Source organism: Trichosurus vulpecula, chromosome 8 (genome assembly GCF_011100635.1).
Source record: "Trichosurus vulpecula isolate mTriVul1 chromosome 8, mTriVul1.pri, whole genome shotgun sequence".
Taxonomy (NCBI): Eukaryota; Metazoa; Chordata; class Mammalia; order Diprotodontia; family Phalangeridae; genus Trichosurus; species Trichosurus vulpecula.
This window is the reverse complement of record NC_050580.1, coordinates 221,383,165-221,397,177: the sequence shown is the minus strand read 5'-3', so window position 1 is coordinate 221,397,177 and position 14,013 is coordinate 221,383,165. Positions and strand designations below refer to the sequence as shown.

General features: G+C 40.5%; 1 protein-coding gene across 1 annotated transcript in view; it reads right to left on the bottom strand.

The window, feature by feature from the left end:
- Positions 1-268: 268 nt before the first annotated feature.
- The window catches only part of PPP1R36 (protein phosphatase 1 regulatory subunit 36), a 37,819-nt gene continuing 24,074 nt past the window's right edge, over positions 269-14,013 (bottom strand). The window contains exons 8-13 of the mRNA XM_036735819.1: positions 13,759-13,857; positions 7,584-7,718; positions 3,344-3,386; positions 2,759-2,937; positions 2,478-2,669; positions 269-792 (exon numbers count right to left, since the gene is read on the bottom strand). Of these exons, the coding sequence (XP_036591714.1) occupies positions 606-792; positions 2,478-2,669; positions 2,759-2,937; positions 3,344-3,386; positions 7,584-7,718; positions 13,759-13,857 (835 nt within the window). The 3' untranslated portion in view covers positions 269-605. The remainder of the gene's footprint in view (positions 793-2,477; positions 2,670-2,758; positions 2,938-3,343; positions 3,387-7,583; positions 7,719-13,758; positions 13,858-14,013) is intronic.

Sequence of the window (14,013 nt, the reverse complement as noted above, 5' to 3'; positions counted from 1 at the left end):
TTCAAAAGAAACTACCGTGAAACAATAACAAAATTGTCCTTATCGTTACATTTATCAAACCTCCAAATGTATTACTCTACATCAGGGGGGAGGGAACCCGCGGCCTCGAGGCCATATGCGGCTTTTTAGGTCCTTGAGCGCAGTCTTTTGACGGAGTACAAGTTTTACAGAACAAATCCTTTGATTAAGGGGATTTGTTTGGTGAAGTTTGGATTCAGTCAAAGGTCCGCACTTCAGGACCTAGAGGGTCACACGCGGCCTTGACGCTGCAGGTTCCCAACCCCTGCTCTATATAATCACAAGAAATTATGAAAATCAACAAATAGCTAATGAAATTCTTGAAACATAGAATTAAATAAGCCCATCTCAATTACCCTCTGAAATATTCCCCTAGTTCCTCCAGTCAAAAATTTCTTTCTTTCTCTGGAATGCTCTTACAAGCGCTACCTTACACGCTGTAGTTTTTGTCTCATCTAGTGAGGTTTAAATGTTTTTTTTAAATCTGATTACAAAAATAAGGAGACACCATCAGAATCACGCGCTTGAAGTTAGCAAATCAAAATAGTTTACTTCTATTGAAACTGAATTATGGAAAGGAACAGCAGTTATTTAATCAATACTCCTAGAGGACCTAGCGCTTTCATAGCTAACTCTAACGTCTCTTGAACCTTGGCATTATTTTCACTTAAGAGGGAAGCGTTTCTCTTTGTGGGCTCCGGGCTCGGTTCTTGTTCATTGGGGAGGAGGGTAGAGGTGTTGAACAGGCTTCGAGGTTCCCCTAAGATGCCAACACTGCGTGGAAAAGAACGATCGTTAGAAGGAAGCCGAAGCTGCGTAGCAGAGGACTGAGGTTTTCAACATCAAAAATAATCCCTATTTCAGTCAACCGCTGCAATTAACCTGCAGAGAGGCTCAAAACAACATCAGCCCACAAGAATTCTTACTAGAATTTCCCACATTTCTGAGTGTTATAATAAGGCTACATATGACATCATTTTAAATCAGTTTGGTATCTGAGGAACCACTAAGTACATTGACAACAGCATTAAGGGGATACAAGGGAGCGGTGATCGTGTTCGTTCAATCACTCCTCACCTTACTACTGACCCACTTATGTGACTTCTCCAGAATAAATATTCCTTCTCCTCGCCTGGACTGTAATATTAAAGTGGGTATAAGGGGAGCAGCTCGGTGGCACAGCGGATAAAGCACCGGCCCTGGAGTGAGGAAGACATCTTCCTGAGTTCAAATCCGGCCTCAGACACTAGCTGTGTGACCCTGAGCGAGTCACTTAACCCTATTTGCCTCAGTCTCTTCATCTGTAAAATGAGCTGGAGAAGGAAATGGCAAACCTCACCAGTATCTTTGCCAAGAGAATCCCTGATGGGGTCATGAAGAATTGGAAATGACCGAACAACCGCAACGACAGTCTTCTGTCTTTTTGCTAGCTCCAAGTTCCCTGGGTCTTTTCCAGGTCCGTAGGTCTTCTTCATAACTCCTCAGAAGTTACTGGGTTCTTCTTCTAGTCGACGGATTGATTTTAGCACAACCTGTCATCATGCTTTATCCTATTTTGTTGCTTCCTCGCTGAGTTACTCAAGGGACTAATTTGCAACGGTCCGTAAAGGGCCCGCCTGGCACGGTTAAATTTTTATAGTTAGTTTAACATCTGGTTATCCTGTCCTTTTTCTATGACCCCCTCTGTGTGTAAAGGTCACACCCTTTACACGTACACTAGAAGGCGAATTCCTATGTTTCATTAAAACTCTTTGCCTCCAACCTTTGGATGTCTTTGTTGTCTTTCAGTCATTTTCCGTCGTGTCTGACTTTTCACGGCCCCATTTGGGGTTTTCTTGGCAAAGATACTGGAGTGGTTTTGCCATTTCCTTCTCCAGCTCATTTTTACACATGAGGAAACTGAGGCAAACAGAGTTAAGTGATTTGCCCAGGGTCACACACCTAGTTAAGCGTCTGAGGCTGGATTTGAACTCAGGTAGATGAGTTTTCCTGACTCCAGGCTGGTGCTCTATCCGCTGCACACCTAGCTGCGCTGCTTTGTAGCTTAGCCTAATTTCTTTCAGGATAATGAATTCAGGATCAAATATGGCTATATGTACTATGAAGTTCTTGCCTGATCTTGGTTGGCAAATTTTCTGCTCCCTCAGTTCTCAAAAACATTATTTTGCAGCTCTCAGGTATACTTATCACATAATGATTTTGTTTTCTAGTTATCTGCACTAGTGTGTCTTACCCTCTTACTAAACAGGAAGTTCCATAAAGCTGGGGGCTATGTCTTATTTAAATTCTGTAGCAACATCAGCCTACAACGCTGCACATCGGTAGGCAATTTCTAAATGTTTCTTGAAATGGAGTTAAATGGATTGGAATAGGAGAAGGCATAAAGGATCTAGCCACGACCACCCTGTTCCTGCCTCTTTTCTTTGGTCCGTTCCACATCTGCAAGGATTGTCACTTACACGGGCATGGCAACTGAGTCATAGCTGACCAATTCTTTCTGGTTGGACTGTCGAAGGGGGACGCCCATACGGCTACGGCTCTTCTCAAAGAGATGCTGAGCATGTTCTTTAGGGGAGGGCAGAAGAGTAGAAAGGGCTGGAGAGCGCATATGAATTGTTGTTTTTATTGCAGGACGTTTGGCCATCATCCTCCTTCAGGAAAAAAAAAGAAATGAAACTTCAGTTTGGCCGTCCTGCTTTGTGATTTCCTTATGAGTAGGGAAAACCGAAAAAGGCCTTACCTGAATTGCACAAAAGTCATCCTTCTCTTTTCCTCACCTGATTCTTCATCCTCCCGCCTCCTTCTTGCACTGTTGAACATGTTAGTACGAAAAAGCCTACCTATTTCTTCATCAATCTCCATCAGGTACTCACGTCGGAACACTACCCAAGCTACGTATGTACAGAAGGTGAAGAAGGCCTATGAGGAAAAAGGACAATCTCAGCTCACAACTGTAATAAGGCCAACTGTTGTACCAAAAAAAAAAAAGTTGTGCGTAGTAAGAAAGCCCACCCAATCATCAGATTGCCCAGTAATCTCAATGAAGTAGCGAACAGGTAACAAGTAGCACTTGTTTTGAAGTTATGTTTGCATGCATGCAGTTTGCTTGAGCGGTTGCAAAAAAAAATAAAGCACTGAAAAAATATTTTAAATATGTGTCATGTCTTTCATGTTCCCCCATTAAAGTTTTGCTCATATAGCAAGCTACAGAGACATCTGGTTCTGCATTGGTGAAGGAAGTACCCACCTCAATGAATTCATGGATCCTTAAAGTACTGAGATAAATCTGGTCAGAGGAAAAGTTCCATCAATGTGCCTTTCTTACCTCAAAGAATTTCCAGTCTTTTTGTGTATCTGAAACCTTTTCCCTGAAACATAAAGAAAAATCAATCATTAATACCAAACGATATATTTTTGACACCCTGAACAAAAAAAAAAGAAGATAAAGCTGGCAAATAATATCAGAAAATAATCTGAAAAATTAAGCCTTCCCCTCTAAAGGACCCTTTCTTCGTGAATCTTGGCCTCTTCTCTACATACTTATATGGTCAACTTGAGAGGGTGCTGACAACACTTTCACTCCATCAGGCAGAAACAACACAGCTTAGCACCTAGATAGCAGAAATACTTAATTTAAACAGGAAGCTACCAGATGGCAAGATGAGGCAGGCTCTCTCCTCATCTTATCCACACATCTGGGACCCACTCAGCCAAATTCGGAGAGGTCTGCCACCATGTTGGCAGCAGGATTATGCATTTTATTTTGTCCACAGCAGTTTTCTCCCTTTGAGCCCTACCTCCAGAGCAGATGGTATCTCGGGGTCTCTATCTCCCTCCTCCTCTTCAACCCAAAGCATGCTTCATTTCATTCATGCCACTTGTTCCAGAGCATGGTTACTATTATATTTAATCTATACTACAACCTTCAATGTGTTGTCAAAAAAGGAGCATTAACATTTTCAGCAGATCTTCATTAGCTCAGACTCCCTGGTTTACTCAGATCCTGCCAGCTCTTAGAGGGTTCTGATAAAAAAAAATCAAGGGATATACATAATATTTAGATGAGCCTGGGTGGAGAGATATCTCTAAACTCTGGGCACAGTAGTACGGAGTAGGTTTTATGAAGGAGTCATTGGGATTGGAACACGTTGTTGGGGAGGAATCAGAGGTGGAGAGTTAAGGGTTAAGAGGGACAAAGAATGAGAGGTAAGGCACAGGATGTTATGATGGTTGTGGGCCATGAAAAGAAGAGAAACTGAAAAAGGAACTTAATATATTCACTTTCAGCGAAAGCAAGTGAGGCTTGAGAGAACCTTCTGTCACCTTCATTACTGAGGAAAACTTACATTCTGTCTCTTTCAGACAAGCTTTATCCAGGAATTATTGCAAAGTCACTGTTAAGGAAAATGAAGCTATGCCTTTGTTGAATTTCACCTTGCTATCCTCCTTCCTAAAGGTCCACTGGATTCATGCCCAGCCTCAAGGAAGCAGGTTCAGGCTATAGGCATCTGCTTGCCCTACAACAGCCCAAGGAGGCAGAGACCAGACCCAGGTCATATAGAGACTGACCCAGGGTTGCAATCTACTCTACATCAGGTCTGAATATCTTGTTAGGTCCAGTATCCCTGGGATAACCTTGGAGTTTCCTTATAGTGACAACCCCTGAGTTGGCCCTGGAATTGAACTAGCATTCCCAGGAATTTCCCTGAATCTCTTGCAACCCCTTCAACCAGAAATAGTCTACTTCCTGCATTGGCTTTTAAGGATCTGAACCTATTCCTTGTCAGCTCCAAGAAATACGGCTCGCCAAGGATTAGGAATGCCAAGAAAGGGACATAATTTATAGGGCACTCTCTTCCTTCTAATGTGTTTATGATCTTTGTTGGACCAACTTATATGTATCAAATCCCAGTCTTAAATCAAGTTTCAAATCTTTCAGGGGAAAAATTACTCTTTTTCTGAAATGTTTTCATGGCAAACACATACATACATACACATGTATATGTGTGTGTAAGTACATATGTATGTGTATATGTATATACATACACATACACACATACATACATATATACTAAGTGTGTGTGTGTGTGTGTGTGTGTGAAAGAGAGAGAGAGAGAGAGAGAGAGAGAGAGAAAGAGAGAGAGAGAGAGCACATAAGAATTTCTCTGAGGTAGCAGATAGATAATCAGAATTTCTTCAATATAGGCAAAAACTGCTCCTCGACCAAGGTTCTTGTGTGGCATTTCAGCACTTCCACTTCCTCTGCCAGCTGAAACCAGATCCCACAGGGCAAGCATACAAAATGTAGGGGGTGGGGTGAGGTAGAGAGGACTTGGAGAGGAAAGGGGGAGGGAGGAAGGGCAAGGGTGGAGGGGTGGGTGACACGGGAGAAACAAATCAAACTATGCTTTAGGAAAGCAATGTCCACTTGTGTTCTGGGAACCAGTTTAGGGCAGCCCTTATTTTAGATGACCTAGTTTTGCCTATTCCCAAAGCACGTGGAGCAGCATAGGCATCTGTTTAAGGCCTGGAAACAATGACTGTAACAGCAAAGAAAAAAACAGCTTCCTTTAAAAAAGCAAACAAGCAAAAAAAAAAAGCCTGGGGACACACAAACCTCTCATTCTTCTCTAACCTTTATCTCTCTCTCTCCCCCTCTCATCTCTCTCTCTCCCTCTCCTTCCCCTCTTCTTTCTCCAACACTCTTCTTCCTTTTCTCCCTCCTCCTTCTCTTCCCCCTCCTCCATCTCCTCCTCTTCCTTCTCTCTATTTCTCTCTCCTCTCTCCCTTTTCTCCCATACATTCTTCTTCACTTCCTCCTTTTCTCTCTCCTCTCCTTCCTCTATCTCTCCCATAAAGTTACAAAATTTTTTATCTAGTACTTAGATAAATAAGTAATCTCTTTCCTCTTAAGGTTCTTAAGCTTTGCACTGTCCTTCATAGCAGCCTAGGATAAGGAGAGTTCCCTAGGAACTACTATGATTTCAACCTCAGCAAGTTCAAACAGGGCTCATAAGAAACAATACATTTCCTATTTGAGATCAGAATCTAAAAGCAGCTGAACAGAGTCTGGCTGGTAGCAAAATTGTAAACGGGAATTAAATTCCTTAGGTTCCATTGCTATTTGTTATTGAAATTTCTGTTTACTGAGTCCTTTGTCCTTCATAAGACCCTTACCCAAAAACATCTTTATTTATTTAGGACCATCCCAAGGAGAGTGTAGGGTCCAGGGCTGTCCATCTGTAAGGGATTCAGGGCCTACCCAATCTCCCTAACTCCCAATCTAATCTCCCTTTCCAGCCTTCTCTCCTAGAACAAAAATTCTGTGCAGATGAAATCAGGTTAAACTGAACACCACCGACAATTAGGAGCAATTTGATGTGTTTTTTTTTTAACACACATCCCTCCTAACCTGATGCCACAGCATCATGAGGGGGTAGTACACAGGGTATGGTCCATACAGGTCTGGGTCATTTGTTCTTTGGGGCTGACCTGACAAGGTTACATATGCTATGGAGTAATTTCCTAATTTTGCTAAGGAAGCACAAATACATTTTTCTTTAAAAAAAATACACATAAAGAAATCATAAAAACCTATATGAATCTAAGAATACAAAGCTTTGCAACTAGAAAAGTCAGACCCTCCTAGTTCTAGAAGGACATGAAAGCACAAAATTAACGCCCCCAAAATTGCTAGTTTCAACTGAAATTTCTGTGAAATCTCAAATTCAGCCTCAGAGAAGATGGATAATAGCCAAAGTAGGGCCAACCCAACATTAAAATGATGTCTGTTAGAAAAGGAGAAAAGTCAGAAGATAAGCTTGAAAAAAGCGCCCCTAGGGATGTTAGCTTATTCACATCATGTGAAAGTTGAACGAATAATAACGTACTGACATCAGCTAATTACACGGAAGGCAGACACCATTGTGCGGCTCCTACTCTTTCTAAGAAGTGAGCTGGTCTCTAGGAAGTGGGAACATTAAGTACTATGGGAAGTGGTGTCCTTTAAATAATGGGACTCCTCAAGTTGGTAATTCTGTTAACAGTGCAGACGGAGTCTGTAGACAGACCGCTAAAAATCTGGGCTAACGTAGGAGAAGAAAAGGGAATAAGAACGAATGGGCAAATCCCAATGAGGACCTTAGGAGAATGACTAGAAAACTCATTAAACGTCATGCTATGAATTAACTGAAGTGTATAAATATTTACTAAACAGGTTTATCTGACTGTGTTGATATGTTAAAATTTCAATAAGACATTTAGGTTAAGGGAAAAAAACACCACAGTTCGAGCATATGAAACTACATCCAGCCTTAGATTCTATAGTGTGGAGGTCTCCGAGAAGAATGGAAGCCTAAAAAGAGCTCTGGAACTAGAGTCAGAAGAAGAGCTGAGTGTGAATTCTGGTGCCATTACTTACTACTTGTATGATGTTAAGCAACTTAGTTATCCTTTGGACCTCAGCTTATCTGTGAAATGAAAAGGTTGGACTGGAGTGAGCGCTAAGGGCTCCTAGGACTCTAAAGTTCCATAACTACTTAATTTTTAAAAATATGTTTACTTACTTTCCACAGGCCATGTGATGTTTGTCAGGCATTCCCAAACCCAAAACAAGGATACAATATTTCTGGGCAAGGTATTTCTGTGACTCTTGTAACCTCTCAATAACTAACGCCAACTCTTTTTTCTCTATATGGCTCCTGAAAAAAACAAACAAGTCATAGTTAAAACTCCCTAATTGATAAGAATTGCAGCAAGTCTGAAAGACCAATCTGAATTGGGGTAAAGACCAAATTTTAGGCTTTTTTGAAATACAGTTTTCCAGTGTTTACGTAACTCCATATAATAATAATCATAATAATAAATTGCAATTATATAGCACTTCAGGGATTACAAGGCACTTTCATCATAATAACCTCGTATGGTAAGTGTTACAAACGTTATCATAGATTCTTATAGTTCGAAGGATCCGCAGGTGTCTCTGTGAGGAAAGTCTGTCAATAAACATTAATTAAACCTCCACTGTGTTGCAGGTTCTGTGCTAAGTGCTGGGGATATAGAAAGAGGCAAAAGAGAGTCCCTTCCCTCAAAGAGCTTACAATCTAATGGAGAAGATAACAAGGAAACAAATATATACAAGGCCAAGTACAAAAAAGATAAATAGGAAATAATTCAAAGAGGAAAGGAGGAGTTGGGAAAAGTTTCTTGTAAAAGATGAGATTTTGTGGTTGTTCATCCTTTGTTGTCCAAGAGGACCAATGACCTCTGGAGAGTGATGCCTTGACTTGCAAGTGAACTGGATTTAAGTGAGGCAGAGCTCTGCAGAGTCATCAGCCTCAGTCTCTCCTCCAGAGTCATAGGAGTCCAGTGGCAAGACATAAGTCAAGACAATTGGTGGTGGCTCAGGACGCAGTGGGAGACCTTGGCCTTTTTATGTTGAGTTCTTTCCCAGGTCTCAGTTTGTCTGAGGCAATGGCCATTCAGTGTTTAAAGGCTAGGTGAGAAATGAGACCAAAGATGGTCTAGTTTGCCTTCAATCAAGCTGGGAGGGGAAGGTCCTCAGAGTTTCTGGACAGAACAGAAAACGATCACTATTTGCACTCATTCTGAGCCATCAAAACCCAAACAATGAGCAAGTGAGGTTTGGGCTGGGACCTATGATTGGCCAATCAGTGAAAGCCAGAGTGATTTGGGTTTAAAGGCATAGTTTTAGTTGAGACTTTAGTTGGCAATCTACTGGAGGAGACAAGATGGAATGGAATGACTTGCACATATAGAAAGGTTAGCTTTGATAAGGAGTAAGGCCACTTCATCACGTGAGGAAGGGATAAAGGAGGAAATAGTGACAGAAGACATAAGAGTGATGTGAGATAAGGAAGAGGGAGAAAGAAGGGGCTCCTGGCAAATGGCCTCAATTTTTTTTTCTGTAAAATGTGAAGCCAGGGGAGGCTTGAGGAGGAATGAAAAGTTTTCAAAGAGCTCCTGTGGAGAGCGGGATAGTCAGTTGATGAGGAAGGTGTGTGGTAGGATTGCCTTGCAGCAGTGAGGGCCCAGTTGGGGTGGTGTAACATCTATTTGTAGTGAACCCCATCAGAACAGTTGAATAACGTTCTCTACCTTCATTCAGCAGCATGCATAGGAAGGAAGTGCATAGTGGGAGTCACCCAAGACTGAGGTTTAGCAGGACACAATTATCTAAATGATGGGGGGGTTAGGGGCTCAAGAAAAGAGGATAATATAGAGTTGAAGTGGTTCTCAAGGGATCAGGATAGGGAAGAGAAGAAAGAATGGCTAGTTCAGGGGAGATGGACTGGGAGAGATCTGAGGTGTCAAGGGATTAGAGGTCACAGTGTGGACAGAGTAGGGTTTGGTAATGGAAGCTGGAGAGAGTGGTGGAAAGCCACAGATTTATGGTCCAATGAGGGGGTTTCATAATTCTTGAATATGAAGGTTGTACATTTGTGGGTGATTGCAAGATCAAGGGTGTGATCATGGGGAGCAAGCAGGCTGAGGAGCTCAGTGGTTACAATGTTGTAGAGTTAGTATGTAGAAATAGGACAGGAGTTGAGGAGGAGAGAAAAACAGATGGGAGTGACCTGGAGGTGTGCAGACAAAAGTTTTATACTTAATGTGAACTCACTGTTATGTATAGTCAGCTCTTACATTATGAATACTTACAGTAATTTATGTAACCAGTACCATCTTATTTGAATGAAGAGCCTCTGCTGCCCCCAACCCTCTGCTGTTGAAGCCTTTCCAGCCCCTTCATACTCTCATCCTCTTCTATCCCTACAGCTCTCAAGTTCAGGGGAGCTCAGGAGTTAGGGCCCTGAAAGAGGTACGTCTCTTTGGGGCAGTTTGGAGGATCAGCTATATTACAAGTTAAACAAGACTTTTATGGGTTAGTCTGAAAACTGCTGTTTCTAAGGGGAAATACACTCCAAACAACTACTTTAAAAATGAATTTTTGGAACACCATCTATTTGCAAGGTAGGGGTTGCCTATACCATTACTGCCTGAAGAGCAGTAGCATATTTAATTTTCATAATATTGGAAGCCTTGCAGACACTTTGCAAACGTCGACCCTTACTTACTTCCAACTGTACCTCTGTTGAACGCTAAAGTGTTGCTTCATTTTTAATAGAAAATTTTAAGCCACTGTGGGGTGGAGAGGAGAGAGAACTATAGATACAACCTGGGGTCGGCTGTTTACCATAGTTACACTTTCTGATTTTCACATATCTTGGACCACACTTAGATGGTGATATAGTGAGATACATTCACTACAAGTGCAGTAGTTCAGTAATAACATCAAATTTTAATGCAAAGCATGATTAGTTATACTGTACATTAGGGATTCTTAACCTCTTTTATGTGGTGGATCCCAGTGGCAGTCTGGTGAAGCCTATGGATCTCTCTCAGAATAATATTTTTAATGCATAAAATACAAAGGGATCACAAAAAATGATTTTATTGAAATGGTTATCAAAAAATTTTTTAAATGTTCATAGGCCCCAAGTTGAGAACCATGGACCCCAGGTTAAGAATCACTGCTTACATCAAAGGAAAAAGGTTTTAATAAAAATTAGAAAATTTGTTAATTGCGGAAATAAATGTGTTAGTTTAAGAAGTGCACCTAATAAGCAATCACTGAACTGCTATCCATAATCTTTAAGCCATCATGGGAAAAGGAAGAGGCTTCAGAGGAGTGGAGATGAACAAATGTTATCATTTTTAAAAGAGTGGGAAGGAACATTGATTCATGAAACTACAAGGCATTGAGTTTGATTCTTAACAAAATTTCTAGAATTGGTAGTTTGTGAAGAAATGGTGATCATTAGGAGTCAAAATGGGTTTATTAAGAGCAAATCATGTGAGACTCACCTAATTCACCTTTATAAGATTTCTAAGTTCGATAGATCAGAAAATGCCATAGACATTGAGATTTCAGCAAGGCATGTGACAAAGATGTCTCACATGATATCCTCATGAATGGGATGAAGAACTATGGGTTGGATCAAAGTATGGTTAAGTGAATTTATAGCTGGCCCAACAATCTGAATGTCGATCAATGATGATCTGTAGGCAAAACTCCTGGGGCACACTAAGTCTTTGGTCTGGTTTTGCTCCACATTTTCATTAATTACTTGTATGTAAATCACATGTAGTATTGGAAGGCATCCTCCCCCAGAAGCCCTTTTATTCTGACTCCCTCACTTTATAGATGAGGAAAATCAAGGGCCAGAATGTAAGGGACTTGCCCAACTTCAGGTAAGATCTTAAATGACAGGGGCAAGATCTGAACTAGGTCCTCTGCTGCACAACACAGCCCGCTTTCCACTATACCTCTAATCCAATCCTTTCATTTTTTTAGGTAAGGAAACTGAGGCCTAAGACACTAAGTGATTTGCCCAAGGTCACTTGGGTAGTGATTAAGCCAATAATTCAAAACCAGGGTCTTCTGATTCCTAAATCTAGTATCTGCACTAAGTCATACTGCCAACCTTATTAAATCTTGGAATGACACAAAACTGGTAGGGACGACTAATGAGAGATACCAAAGCCAATACCCACCACACACTTCAGCAATGTGGACATAAGGAACAAATCCAACAAGACAAAATTCAGCAGGGATAAGTGCAGTCTGGGCACTTTTGCTAAGAAATTATTTGATAAGTATAAGACAGGTGAAATGTGGCTTAATAGCAGAATAGCTCATGTGAAAAAGAAGTCACTGTAGTTGACTCTTAGTCCAATATGATCAGTGTCATGTATCAAAAAAGTTAATTTGGGCTTAGGCTTCATGAATAAAAGCAGAGTATATATCAGGGCTGCATAATCTGCAGCCTACAGGCCACTTAAGGCCTTCGGGCCACTTGCAGGAAGCCAAAGGCAGCATGTGAAAAATGTAGAGGAAAATATCCTTTGTATATTGAGGAAATCCTTTGGCATGCTGCAGGTGGCCTGCAGGCCGAGGGTTGTGCAGGCCTGGTGTAGATCAGGGGCAATAATACTGTCTCAATCTCCTCTTTGCTGGTCAAACACAATGGTTGGTCACAGAATTATATTTAGTTCTAGGTGCCACATGTCAAGAGAGGAATGAACAAATTCAAGCATATCAAGAGGAGAGGTTCCAGAGTGATGAAGGGACTCATAACCAGCCTATGGCATGACTAAAAGACCCAGAAATGTGTAGCTTAGAGGAGAGATGTCATTAGGGACATGATGGGACATAATAACCATCTCCCAACGTTTGCAAAGTTTATAAAGAAGAGGGATTAAACTTGTTTTGTGACATTCAGAAACCAGGGTTGGGATCAATGAATAGACGTGAGGATGTGATGTTCTTACTTTTTAGCATTGAGAAATGACTAAAAACATTCCTCACTATCACTTAATAGACTCTTGAGTCCCTTATCACTCCAAGGGGTAAACAAAGTCTATTTGTCTACTTGTCAAAAGTGATAGAGGGAATTCTTACATCAAGGAGGGGGATGGACCAGACCAGAGATTCTTAAGCTTTTTTTTTTTGTCACAGACCTCTCCGAGAGTCCAGTGAAGCCTATGAACCCCTTCTCAAAATAATGTTTCGAAACGCACAAAATAAAATACATAGGATTATAAAGGAAATGAATTATGGTGAAATACAGTTATCAAAATAGTTTTTTTAAATAAAATTTTTTTTAAAAAGTAGTTTTTTTAAGTTCCCAGACCAACCCCTGGTTAAGAATCCCTGAACTAGACTAAGTTCCTAATCATATGATCAAAGTCTGGTTATCAATATCTATTTCAAAAGGTGCCTTATTTTGCTGAAGACATCCAAAATATTCAACTCGACATCAACAGCACACTGGCTGGCTTTAGTTCTTTTTAATGGGACAATTCTATTTGTTATACTATCTGTATTGGTTATTGGAAGTTTTAATCTACAGTTTTGACTACACTAACATGAAATATAACCCCTAAATGAGTTGCATATCTGAAGGGCTTTAATTGTAGCTGCATCCATGAATTATGTATCAATCTGATCCTTTACAAACCTGTTCTCAGTTCTACATTTAATTACCAAGAAATGCTTTTAAAGTTCCTTAGTGGGCACATAAGAGTTTTGCATTGTCAAAGTATTTTGTATCTAGGAAATGAATGCAACTAAGACTCTGAGGACATGAACATACTCAGTCCAGGTTTAATGACAAGGTAGCTTAGGCACACAGAAAGTTCCAATGGTTTGCCAAAGGTCATAGGGCACATCAGTGGAACTTCTGGCTTTAGCTCTCCTGGTTCAAAATATTTTAACTCAGGGAAGACAGCATTAAATATGCTGCTTAAAGTGGTTTTTGGTTTGGTAGCATTAAGTATCTTGAGAAGTAACAAAAATTTTTTTTGTCCCAGAATGTTATTTTTTTGCTATTACCATTCACCTTTAGGATCCTGGCAGGCTTTTTATGCAGCTCCCAAATCCTTTTGGAAGAGATATCTGAATGTAGTTGCTTGAAAAAAGAAAACCAAACACACAAATAAATCCCAGTGGACTCAGGATTGTTAACTGGTTGTTGACAAAGTGGGCCTCTCAGTTACTCACTTTCTTAAGACTCACATGATTCCCCCATGTTACAAGTTGATTTATTATACACCACATTCAGAACTTTTTATAACATAAGCGCTCTCCATATTATATGAAGATTAATTTGGGGCAATAACAAAGAGTAACTAGGAAGCAATAGATTGATTCCTACTTACGCCATGTAGCTTTTGGGCTTCTTTTCCAATGAAAGTTTTTCCAGATAATGAGATAAATAGTATAACAATGCCATGAGGAATTCATCAAGATTCTTATTCCTGCAGAGAAATATCAAAATGACCACTGTCAACCATTTCAGGTACAAGAATTCCTAGTAAAAAAAATACATGGCTAGTGAACAACATAGATGCAATATGGATGCAAAATACAGACATGAAAAGAAACCCATGTGATCAGCTCTATTTTTAGTGCAG